At 42.3% G+C, this 13,414-nt stretch overlaps 1 protein-coding gene across 50 annotated transcripts in view; it reads right to left on the reverse strand.

Moving 5' to 3' along the window:
* Window positions 1–13,414, reverse strand: part of ANK3 (ankyrin 3) — a 357,522-nt gene that overhangs the window by 5,629 nt on the left and 338,479 nt on the right. For 21 of the 50 annotated variants that reach the window (XM_065067844.1, XM_065067866.1, XM_065067864.1 and 18 more), the window contains 4 exons: window positions 11,905–12,283; window positions 8,508–8,600; window positions 876–959; window positions 692–751 (listed from right to left, as the gene is read on the reverse strand). In XM_065067844.1, the coding sequence (XP_064923916.1) occupies window positions 692–751; window positions 876–959; window positions 8,508–8,600; window positions 11,905–12,283 (616 nt within the window). The remainder of the gene's footprint in view (window positions 1–691; window positions 752–875; window positions 960–8,507; window positions 8,601–11,904; window positions 12,284–13,414) is intronic. The other 29 variants (XM_065067824.1, XM_065067822.1, XM_065067826.1 and 26 more) reach the window with 5 other exon arrangements.

The raw sequence follows: 13,414 nt of genomic DNA on the forward strand, positions 1-13,414 counted from the left end.
GCCACGTGCTGGGGAACAAGGCATGGCCTCCCCTGAAGCCATTTGTCTCCAGAGGTGCTGCCTGTCCCCCTGAGGTCTCCTTGGGAGCGAGGACAACTCGAAGCTCAGCCTGCCTGTGCCTGTCTGCACTGCCGGAGCCCCCTGACAAGGACAAAATTCTGTCTTGGAGCTTGCTTGTAACAGATACCATTGCCTGGGCATGTTCATGTTCCCCTGAATCCTGCAAACCCCCTGTCACTAGCACAGGGGCATCACACAGGTGAGCAAGAGGCTGGTGGGGACCTGACTGCAGCTCATTCCTGTGAAAACACAATGCACTACACTTATGGGTGTAAGGCACAAATTCTGCGAGGGCTTAAGCAAACCCACAGACATGGATCATCTTGATGGCACAAAACAGGATCTAAACATATGGTTTATAACTACTGCTTGTTATACAGAAACAGACCTTCATGCTTCTGTGCTGACAGAATACAGCTGGGCCCCTGACACAGCCCCTGCTCACACACAGCACAAGGAAACACCCCTGCCCCATTACCCAAGCACCCAACTTGTCCATAACTGCAAGCACTGCACTTTTTGCCAAGGCTTCTTGTTAAATGCAAACATCCAGCCCTTTAGCAGCACTTTCTAGCAGTCACCACAACCCTCTACGTCTACTGTTATTTCCTGGTAGTCCCCATTCCATTACCATTTCACCAGCTCTCCTCTCATGGGGGATAACAATGCGTCTTACTACCTTCCGGGTGATCTGTGGGAAGCAATATGTGAAAAGTATTGTTTGTTTTTTTTTTTTCCTAGATTCTAAAGGGAGAAAGTATGTTAAAAGTTACTTGAATGCAAAGACTCAGAGCAGTGATGTAATTCGTGATTACTTTTCTTGTGATGACGTTGCCTTCTTCGTCGGTAAACTGTTCCTCTGTTACAGATTCACCAGGAATGTTTTTTGCTTCCTCACCCTAAAGAACGTGTTATAAGATTAGCAACACAGCCTATATTCTGCCAAACCCACACATATTTCCACACCAATCCAAGCAACAAGCACATGCTAGCTTCAACTTTATGTAACAGTTTGCTTTATGTCACACACATAGTATGAAAGCCTTGCTCATTTAGCATGCCAATACCTGCACATTTTTTCTACAGAATGTGTCCTTAAAGCCTGTAGTGAGCTTCTAGCACATTGCTTTTATTAACTAATTCATGACATGAAGCTCTCTGGGCAACAAATCATCTTGCGGTCAGTCTGAGTCCTATGAGATGGAGGCACAAATTCGTGACAATATAATTTCTAATCCGACATCCATTTCACAGCTTCCCAGAGACCAGAACACCCAGAAACATGGTCTAACACCACAATAAGGTGGGGGAGATATGGGATTTTAAAAAGACAGCTCTGCTAATAACTTGCTAAACACAAGATCTTAAAGACACACACAAAAGACAAAACTTCTGAGCATTTACAAAACGGAGAAGGGTCTCTTACATGACACATAGTAACGCTTGCCGAGGAGCCTCGGTAGCCTGGGGCACAGCTTACTGAGATCGGACACACTCCAGCCATTGCTGCTTGTGGCACCAGTGATTTATAGGACCAGCGTAAACGAATATAAAAGCAATTTCCTAACTGCTATGCTAGTAACTTAATACCACTACAGGAATTATTGCTCAAATTAGAAATAAATGACATTACTTTAGAGTCTAAGGCAAGCTGGCAGTCATGAACTTACGTTCCAGAAGAACTGTGACAATTTTGCATCATAAAGTCAGGTTTCCAAACCTAGGTGCTTAAAAAATACCCATCACCTGTGCTTATTTATTTTATATAAATAAAACAAGTCTAATCATAATGTAGCCAGCCTACATATGACAAATTTCCACAGGCAAATGAATAACCCTTTAAGCAAAAAACCAAAAATTTCCTTAAAACTTTTCTTCTCTCCTCACCCTCAACCTGCTATGGAAAAAATGGCAACTAGAGGGAGGAAGCAGAAAGAAACATGGTATAAAACATGTAAGACCAATATTAACAACAAAATAACATTTGAAATGAGATTATTACTGCTCAACATCAAGCTTTCATGATGTTTCTGTGTACGAAACAGCACAGGTCAAATATATTTGCTATTTACTTTGATCTGCATGCTACATAGTTGTCTACACAAGCTTTTGGCACTGCTTTGTAGTGAACAAATACAGTGATGCCATGTCTATTTTTTTTTAACTATTCTTTAGCTAAAGCTGCTTTAACCATGCAGCTTTTTCAATATGTACATTATAACATCAAATTTGTATGCTGTTTCTAAGCTTTAAACCAAATAAACCTTTCGTTTTGTTTACAAGCCATTTTTGGTATTTTCTATATCCAGACTTTGCCATTTTCCCCTCTGTAGCAGGGCGGCAGAAGCCAGAGGGGAGCCCTGAAGAGCAGATCACAGCCCCCTCAGCATTTGTCATTATTCAGAAGTGCAGAAGTTTTGCTTATTTTGTATTGAAATTGTCAAGTAATAATTTCACTACAGGTTAAGTAATCAAACAGTTTTGGACATTTTGTATGTCTTTTCCCCCACGCTTTCACTATATATAAACCGTACAACCTGTTGAACGTTGATGCTTCAGGAAGCATCATGAAGAGAAGGGCAGGCTCCACAGCCAGGCAGGCGTCACTGCATATAGATGTAAAGATGAGGTCATGTGTCTGAGATACATGTTGGGCTGAAGGGACCTGGCTGAGATCCCCAGGCCTGGGAACACTGGCACCCTACAAGAAGCACGCCAGAACAAATGGCTGCTGAAGCATTTAGATGGAGCCTGGGCTGGGCTCATACAATTCATCCCCCAGAGGACTCTGCTGAGGGGTCACGGAAAGGAGAAATGACACACCTGCCTAAGTACTGATGTCAGGCTACGTGCAGGAGGGAAGGAAGAGGTTGACCCCCCCCGGTGAGCAGATCTGAGTCCTGCAGCCTGCCCCCTCCTTTCTCATGAACCAGATAGCAGAAATGAGAACAGCACGGGGGCTGCTGCTGTGGGAGGGGAGTGATGACTGGGCAAAGGTTTTGGGAACTGAAACCTTTGGGGTTTCCTAGCCACAATTAACAGGGGGGAAGTACCAATCCTGGAGACTTAATACTTTAATCAGAAGCACAGCAGATGGGGAACTAACCGCATTTTCCTTCCTGGCCCTCCACCCATGGGCTCAGAGACTCCCCAGTAGGTTCCCACATGGTGTCCTAAGGGACAGGAGATGTCCCTCCCACCCCACGGAGCACAGACGTATGGAGAGGTTCCCTCTCATGGATAGGCTCTCCAAAGCCACTACAGTAAAAGCCATGAAAAACAGAAATAAAATGACATGCAAGGTCACCAGACTACCTGGCATGCCAATACTGCTTGCCTCTACTGGTCCTTTGACTCCTCACTGCCACTATGAGCAAGGTTATTCCTTAAAACATGTTAGCGCTCAGCCTGAGAATGAAAAATGTGTTGATGCACTGAGGGACGTCTCTAGGAAGAAAACGTAGTTTTAAAGGTGTTGTGAGCCTTGCTTTTTAATTAGCTACATGCTCCTTTAAGCACAGTTTAAGGATAGACGCTGTGAATACTCAGCAGTCAGCAGGCATGAAATCCAGCTTTCACAATTCTCTTCCTGGTGGGTAGTTAAACAAATTGCAGGAGGGCTCACAATTGGCAGGAGGTAGATCTGATTTACTGACATTTCTAATCCTATGCAGTTATAAAGACGAATGTTTGCTAGGAAAAAAACAAAACAAACAAAAAAACCCCACCACCTTACCCACTGGCAGTTTTACTTGCCAGATCTCAAACCAGCTTTGGGTTAGAGTGGCACATTAGATGACCTTGTCAACACAAGCTGGTGCATCTGCGTCAGAGCTAAAGAATAAAATTATTTCTGCTGCATCATACTAATGGTGGCTTCATTTTACCCTTGACCAGCTGAAATCACTGTCACAATACCAAGAGCTTTAGGAAAGCAGGGAGAAAACACTGTGATTACTGGAAGCTCAGTTATATCCCTGGGACTAAACCACACAAAGGCTGCACTCTGCAAGCCTCAGTCCCAGAACATGCCAGGAAGCTTTGCAAAGCAGAATCCTTTAGTGTCACCCTGCTCATTGGAGTGTAGTCCTGCCAAAACCAACTGGTATCCTCTCTTTGCTGCTCTCCAGGGCAGGAGAAGCAAAAAGCAGCTTCCTTAAAGTCTCCTGCCAGCTCCACTGATTTTCTTAACAGTTATTTGCAGATTATGGGTGTTCCCAGGGACCTGCAGATAAATGGAGTTATACAGTCAGTGCTGCAGCATTGTGCCAAAGTTCACTGCAGATTTGTCAGAGCTCTGTTTTTCTTTCGTGTTTGTTTTGTTACTAAAGGGATAATAGTCCCTTTTATTCCTTCTATAAATCTAGTGTTGTAAAGGTGAAGGAAAAGGGTATAGCTGGATGTCTCTTACCTAGACAGACTGAAAGGAATTTAAAAGCAGACAGAAATAAGCAAGATGGAAAGTTCCTAAATGTTTAATTTTGTCAAAGATCGGGACAATGCTGCAATGGGAACAGGAGCTGTACAGAGCACTCAGACCTCTCCCCTTACTAGCCTACACCACCATCAAGACATTATCCTTTCAGTCTCGAGATCACATTCTTGTAATGCATAACCAGTAGCTGCGCCTCTGTCTCCTCAGGGTCTCAAGCCTCTGTGGCAGTAGGAACAAACATCTTTCTTTAAGGTCATTTTCATTAGTGAGTTCTGCCTGTTCAGGGAGACCTTGTTAATCAGATGCCACGGCTCACTCTCTGTGCCTGTGCCGAGTCTGTACTTGCTTGTTTGCAGATGTATTGCTAAAGCCATAGTGGGGGAGTGTGGAGGGGGTGAGAAATACCAAACCAATAGGCAGACAGGCAAACCAAGGAGATCTGAAAGGAAATGGTGCCATAAATGAAGCAGAGTATACAGTCCAATACTGGGAGCTGGGTCAAAAGGTCTGTTGCTTGTTGCGTGGAGGACAACACAATGAACAGACCTTATAACAGCACTTGTAGTCTGTGTCTTAATTAACTTCTGTGTTATCTTACTGAGGCCAGCAGCTCCATCCTGGCCCATCCCTCCTGGGGCAAGAGCACTTACAGGCGATTCTGCAGCTCTCCCAGCCTGGCAGGGACTGCGGCAGAGAGGCTGCGCCCAGCTGAATACACATGTGGAAATGCTTCCCTTGTGACCTATATGGGGCACAGGCCCTCAGTTCTTCTCACCTACAGCACGGCCACATTTTTCCTTTCCAAAAATAAGTCTCCTCTGAATAATAAGATCATGAAAGCTGCTGGTTCTAGTTTTGACTGACTGCTGCTCAGGCTCCCATGCCACTCCTCCAGTGCAGGCTGAACTAAACCATCCTCAATCAGTAATGGGGGCTTTCATGGGCAAAATATATGGAAAGAGACAAATCTTTAATATAAATTTGCAAGAAATAATAAAAGTAAAAGATACAAAATTACATCAGATTTGAATAACCCCTGCTTAGAAATCTATTTTATTTTCCATTACAAAATTCTACCATAAACTTTTTGGCAAGAGCCTTACTAAACAGTTTTTGCCAAAAGTTTGTACACATGAAAAATTTAACAACTTCCCAAAACGCATGAAAAATTAGACACTGATTTCTGCCATGACTGAATAAAAGGAGCTTTGGATCAGGGTCTGAATGTGCACATTGTGGCAGCACTCTTATTTTTCCCTTGTGTGCTAATTGCTCACATTCCTGCACTACCACAAAAACCCATTTATTTTGCAATGCCCCATCCCATCAATCCACCATGTGAACAGAAGAAGGGAAAGGAAGCAAAAACAAAAACATCTGCACTACCTTGAGGTTAGAATACGATCCTATTACATGTGGAAATGGGCATCAGTCCTTGCTTGTCTGGTTTTATGGGCTCAGCCCTCTGAAGTGCTAAATCCCATGGGAATGTGCTCAAGAGTGCTGAACACTTGACAGGACTCAGCTCTGGGATTGCTGGGAAAATACCTCCGGGGGAGAGAAAAGCCTTTCTCCATATTTGGGCCAGGACAGAGAGCTAAGGTAGCAGTTAAACGGAAATAACAGTGTTAGCAATAATGCAGAATGGCACTGAAATGAAAAACAAGTTGGGAAAGAAGAACAAAGGTAATGAAGCAATTCAGCCCCAACAGTAGCTGTGGAGGCACACAGCAAAGCCTTTTTTTCCACAGGTCTCAATTTATCCTCGAGGTTTTGGCATTACCAAACTTCATCCCTGCAGGCTACATGAGTGCCTCTGTTGCTTTTAATGCAACAGTAATGAATATACGGCAGACAGTAATGAATTACGCTATGGTAAAACAACGCAGACCCCATGCGGAGCTCTGTCCAGCGGAGGATTGAAGCGGACCCTCACGCCCTCACACTCCTGCTGCTGGGACAAGCTGGCAAAGAGGGCTCACGGCAGGGGCACAACACTGCCATCCATTTATGAAGCCTGTGCCTAAGTTTTTCAGATGTTCAGACCACTTTTTTATTCCAGAGAATGCCAACTCAACAAAGATTTCCAGGCCTGGCTCTAAGGAAACGTAAGACAGTTTAGGGTAAGTACTCTCCTGGTCCAGGCATGACTGCAGAAAAGCCTGGGGGCATTCCATCATCAGTGTAGGGTTGGCTTGCTGCGAGGGGGACTGGAGAGCTGGAGGGGAAAATGTCCTTGTCTCCTACTCTGCATTGCCCCTTAACAACTGCTTGGCTAGCCAGCAGTTTCAGAAAACACAGGAGGAGGAGGAGAGGCTCATTCCTTTCTCGCTACTACTCCATGCAAGTGATGCCAGCCCCACCTGGTGCCAGCTGCGGAGAGGGGCTGCGGGTCGGGCACAGCACCCATGGGCCAGGCACTTGGGCACTGGCAGATGACAGCCTGATGCTCCCACCGCGCTCAGGGCCATGTAGCATAAACAGCAGAGTGATTTTTAGCCAGTACACTGGGAGAGTTGCTCTGTGCACCTCTGAGCATTGGATCCCAGGACCTCTTCCCTGCATGAAAAGCTTCTCCAAAGCTTGTGCCTGCGCTCACAATGATTGCCGTTCACCCAATCTGAACCTCTGCTCCCAGGAACATGCAGAAATTAAAAGTCCAGATCCCTACCAATGTTAAAGCTTGATTCTTCCACTTCATAGCACTATTTCATGAACTTTACATGATCGAAATATACCTGTTGCAATTGTTGTTTCCACTACTAAACTCTTTCACTAAAAGGCCTGATGATCACTGCTTTGAAATTTTTTCTTGTTCTAAGTTTGTATTGAGATGCAGAGCGGAAGACAAAAAAGCAGCCATAAATCATCAGAAAATAACAGAAGTGCCTTGTCCTGTACAGGAGCATGACTGGTATACTGAAGAAATTCAGGGCGAAGACAGTCAGAAGTGTCATCCTGCCTCTTCCGAAAGTGTCTGTCTCTTGGACAGATCAGCAGCTGTGCAGAGCAGCCTATCTGCTCTCCACATTACACAAGAGGTGCAGTGTCTGTATGCTTTTTCACAAAGCATGGAAATAACAGCAATATAGAGATGCGCAATCAGAGCATCGTTAATTGGTCCTAAAGTAACAATTACATCTTAGGCAAACAGAGCTAGTGCTGTCATAGCACTGAGGTGGCTGACTGTCTTTTTTCACAGCTTGACTACATGATTATCTAATAAGAATCTTATAAATCCTGTAAGCTACTGAGAGATTAACATAATGGATTCTGATCCAGAATTATTTTCATATGCTATATGCTTCAGGTGAATAATGCCGTACTATATGACTATACAAGAAAAACACTTGAGGGCAAATGCAATTATTTATGTGACTGTCATTGCTCTCAGTATATAAAGCATGTTGTGGTGTAAATAAAGGCCATCTGTAAATAAATATACTGAATAAAGCCTACTGAAGGCACTGCAAAGACATTTATGAAGTTTTGTAGGCTTTAAATAAGGATCACCTGTTGTTTTGAGGTTTTCTAAAACACACTAAGCACTTTGGACCACAAGTTTCAACCAGAGTACATGGCTCACACTGTCCAATATGCTACCCATGTATATTCCTGCAATTATTTACCTGATAATTTAGGTATTTTTTTCTTTTTTCTTTTTAAGAAAATAATTTTTTTTAAAAAGGTCACCTCTATCTGTCTGCAATTCACTTTGCTCTACATCAAACCAACCTACTGCATCTAGCTATAGCCTTTAAGATGCCATGCAGAGCAGTGGCAGCAAAGGATACAACATGCCATGCAGCACAGTTGTCTTCTAGCAGAAGACAACTATGAACCTCTGGGTTAAGCAAGGAAAGGCTACCTAGCATTTGGTTATAAATATGTACTGGCGATGAAAAGCACACTACCAGAGGGCCTCTAGTATGCCAAACCCGCCATTCTGACACAGCAGTCCAAATCCACGGCCATGCCAACACCACCTCAGGAATGCGAATCACAAAAATACCTTCAGAATCAACCGCCGTCGGTAAACTCTTGTAGTAATTCTCTGCTCTTCATCTGAGCTCGAATCACTTTCACTCTCACTGTCACTACATTCCTAATAAATGCAGTTTTAGTACATTTGAACAGCGCACTTGCAAGACAGAACATTCTGATCAGGACTTGGAGAAGAACACAGAGGTTATCACGGACAGTGTGTTTTTCCTGTCTCTATTATGTACATAATGACTCGCAGTTTTGCTCTTAAAATATATTGTGGGAGGAGGCCTTTTTTCTTCTCTGCTTGCTGCAGCTTGGTAAGTATACCAGGTATAGAATATCTTAGCAACTCTTAAGTCTTAGAAAATGGTATTTGGAATGCATCTGACCTGCAGGACTTCTAAATCTTACATGGTTGTCAAAAATTTTGTGTACAAAGAAAGCTTGTCATAAGCGCTTGTGTTTTTCTCCTCAAAAATGAATGTTTCAAAAAAATTGTATGGATCCACAAGGTATGGGAAGTGAATTCCCTTACAAAGACAGGCAACAGTCACACAGAAAGATTCAGTGGAGCACCTCCACAAAGATGATTGCAAATAAGCCTTTTTAATTACTTCTCCATGTAAATGGCTTTTTCATAGTCAGTATTTATCTACTTTTGAGTAGCAGAATCGTAGTGCAATGTATAATCATTCTGCTATTGTCAAGTGCATTTCTGTTTCTTTTTTTGAATCTGGCCCAAGGCATCCCAAACAAGAAGCATTTCTCAGAAATAATGTGCAAAATAAGAGTAGGCATAGGTGGGTATAGGAAGAAAAAAAAAAAGGACGATATAACAAAAAGCATTTGGGGCAGGATGACAGTATTCTGACAGTATTCATCCACATGTAAGATCTCCAGTTATCCTCTGACACTGGCCAAATATATATACAAAAAATTATAACCAAACCCTATCCTGAAGAAGTAACAGGAAGTAGGAGAAGAGTCCCAGAGGGCATGGAAGTTTTGGAGGAAACATTATTTTTAATAAACAGCTTCAAGTGGCTGATTTGTGATGGAATTCTGACACTGGGAGTCACCTCAGCCATGCAGTGGATGTCCCCCTCTTTGGGATAATAGAACAACTGTGCTGTGCTCCTCTCATTTAAAAAGATCACTGGAATCTGATGCTTGAGCATTCATAGAGAATTATGTCGCCTGCCCTGTCACCACACTGCTTTTGTAAACTTTTGGGCATTTACGTGGACTTGGGATGAGGCCAACAATTTGTGTCATCCATGTCAGCAAGCAGAAGCCCGATATCAGTTTTTAATCTTTGTGCAAACTGTGTGTCAGCCCTCACCCTGCAGGTGGATGACCATTGCTTCTCAGCTCTGCCCCAACGGGTCCTTGAAAATATCTGTTACGTGGGAAGTAATTTTATTTCCCCTTTCTTTCCACAGATGTCTATCTATTTTTCTTCCATACTTTTCTCTTTATGCAGCATTTCTGAAGAACACTTTGCAGAAAGACTGCAGTTGTAATCCCCTTTCTATTTTCATGACAGCACATGAAGTGTCTCACCATTCATTGTACTGTACTAGTAATTAAACTATCGACTTCAAATTAGATTAGAAGATATTATTGAAGCAATATCAACAAGGTATTAGAAGCGATTCTCGTTGTCATCCTAACACACACTAGTTTGTTACCTCTTCAGGCTTTGTGAGAGATCCATGTTTAGAAATGATATTATCTGCTGATACCAGTTCAAGATCATTCAAGATCATGTTTATAAAAAGACCTGTTACTTAGAATATAAGATTATCACTCCTTACCTATAAAGAAAAAATAGTGCGAAAAGCACACATAAGAAAAGTATGTGCTTTTTCTTCCCAGTAAAGATTGGATATCCCAAAGCAAAGAGCACACAGAAGTGGATGGCAACTTATCTTCTCGCTGAGGGTAATCCAGAGGGGAAAGTGCAGCACTGTTACACACCCTCAGCACCTTTAACGTGGATCTATCCCCGCGTTTAAACTGAGCATGATATCAGCCTGAGGTCTGCCCCAAAGCCTACCAGCACTAAAGGAACTCTGCCATCTGCCTTTAGCTGCCTTTGCAGAAGGCTCTTACTTACATTTTTTAAGTATTCCAGTAATTAGCAAACATTAGGAAAGATTGTCGCTGCTTCAACTGTATCACGAACTAATAACAAGATAATAACAATCATATGCTGCATAACTGCTGAGACTGATTACGTTAACATCTAATAAAAGAACTCTGGGTTGTATAATCAAAAGAATAGTTTAGAATTAAGTAATTCAAACCTGAATGATGTATTGCAGGCAACCACAGTCAACATTTTTACCGTGCTACAATAAAAAAAAAAAAAAAAGTACTATATAATTTAGAAGCAATTCTGCTGAAATACCTCGCTTCCAGAAGTTATGATCTCTTCCTGTATTATACCCAGGAAAAGACAATCTCAGCAGAGAGAGGAATACAGAAGAAACTGCAATTTCTGTCTGGTTCCCTGCCGCCCCTGTGGACTATTCCGTGGCAACCCGCCCACTGCCAGGGTGTCAGATACACGCAGCTGCAGGGCTATAAGCCATTCTTCGAACCAACTTCACTTTTAAGCTTCTGAGAAATAAATATAAGCCACTGAGAGAGCTATTAAAATCTTCATCGTCAGAAAACAAATTTATAACTGAGGTTTTGCAGTTAAGGATGTGCAAGCCAGGCAAGGCAGAAATGAAGGGGAGCCCCTACGCAGTATTTTAAGAAAGAACCACCACCTGGAATAGTGCTTTACACATTTGGAAATCTTTTGATTCCCCTTGGCCGGATGCCTTTTTGAGTTGGGATGAATGAGGCCATGAAACAAAAAACTTATGGAGGAGATCAAATACTACACCGAATTTATATTTCTGCAATTTAACAGAACAACAAAAATGCTGGGGGTGTTGAGGACAAGGAGTAGCACAGGGGCTGAAGAGTCCCTATGTCTCTTTGCTCCCTTCAATGTCACAATAAAGAACAGAAACCAGTGGCATCCCCTTCCTGGAAGCAGATGGAGAACAGCTGAGCTGTTTGGCTCTGTTTGTACAGGTGGTATGTCAGGGCAGGGAAAAGGCTTGTTCTGCAGTAATGCAGGATGGCAATCCCAGAAGCTGCTCTAACCTTTTCCAGGGCTCAGGAGCCCTGCTTGGCTCCCCTGCCTGCCTCGAGCTCCACCTCATTCTGTTCACACTGCAGAATATAAATTTCCACTAACATCCAGCTTTCTTAATTTAGCAGTGAATAGAAAAGGCATAAAAATGATGGAAAAAAAAAAAAACAAAACAAAACCTGTCACAAACAACATTACAAATCTTACAAAAATTATGTCAAGCAATAGGGACCGCTCACACAGTTAATAATTACAAGACATACTGTACCTTCTGTTCAGACATTACTACTCCCTCCTCCTCTTGGATGCTTGTTCTTGGCTTGCCATCCTCTGAAGTACTCCAGCCCATCTTCTTCACACTGACAGGCACAGATGTTTTGCTGCCTTCTGTTGTTGGCTTGCTAGTCTCTTCCAAAGATTTCTGATATGCTGTTGATGATAATGTTTGCTCATCAGTACCAGCTGAAATTTGGGACTTTGTTTTCAGGGCTTCTTTGTCACTCTGTTTTCCCACATCATTTAAAGATTCCTGAATGTAGGATTTAGTTTTTGCCTCTGCTGTGGATTCGGAGAGGCTTCCATTTGTTTCCGGCTTCCCTGCTTCTCCTTTGACATATGAGGTAACAGAATCCCTACATTGGTCCGAGCTACAAGAAAAACAGAATAGACAGCCATTCAATGCTTAAATCACACACAGAAAGGAAAAGCACTAACCCTCTTACTGAGCCTTCATTCTGAGCACATGTGTTTCAGAAAAAGGAAAATTCTAAATTCAGCTTGCAAACATCAATCTATTTAATAGCCCTGTTCTCTGCATCATGGTGTCTTTACAGAAGAAACTAGAATATGGTGAAACACTAGAAATAAGGCCAAATGTTTTCTATTAATCCCCTTTCACTTGGGGGGAAGGGAAGGAAAGCGAGAAAGAAAAATACACAAAACCTATCATTTCCCTTGTATAATCAAGAGACAAATCCCTGAGGCACTAAGTCTTTAACCTGTTCTCTAGCCAAGGAGGTGATGAAAGTATCTGCTACCATGCAATTACCAGTAATGACCAAATAATTAATGTTATTTTTACCACCAAACTACAATAGCTGTACTCCAGATAAGTCATGGCTTTTAAAAAACGTTGGTATCTAAAAATAAATCCTTAGACAGTACAGAGTTTCAATAAAACACAAAGCCACAGGCGAGGGAGGTTACTACAAGATAGAAAGCTGACCAAAGTTTTGCCTCACATTACCTATGGACAGGCTTAACTTGCACTTCTGATGCATGGCTTTCTTCTTCTTTTTTTTTTCCTTGCTTTTAAATAAGCACTACAACTGTACACAGAAAATACTATAGCTATTTTCTGGCAAATGTCTTATGAAAGATAGCAAATTGAATTCATCTAGTTAGAAATTCATAGATTATCTTCTTCAGGAAGCCCTTTTACTTCTAGAATTGATCTGTTTTACTTATTTAACACGATATAAAATGCAGAATAACAATGCTTGCTTAGCAGAACAGAAATCACATTGGTAGTAGATCAGATGTGTTACAGTTCTGGAAGACAATCAGTTTGCTGAAATCTACGACGGCAGTCCCAGTGGATTCAATAAGAGAATATTTAATGCTATCTGGAACCTTAAAACATCCTGAGTCAAAGCTGCAAAGGATGTAAACTGCTGACAGACAAATGATCACTCTGCAGATAATCATTCTCTGCTGATTTACAGCTCATGCAGAGCTGGCTCCTTCAGTTAGTAATCGAGGGAGCCACCTTCAAAACA

Source organism: Columba livia, chromosome 6, assembly GCF_036013475.1.
Source record: "Columba livia isolate bColLiv1 breed racing homer chromosome 6, bColLiv1.pat.W.v2, whole genome shotgun sequence".
Taxonomy (NCBI): domain Eukaryota; kingdom Metazoa; phylum Chordata; class Aves; order Columbiformes; family Columbidae; genus Columba; species Columba livia.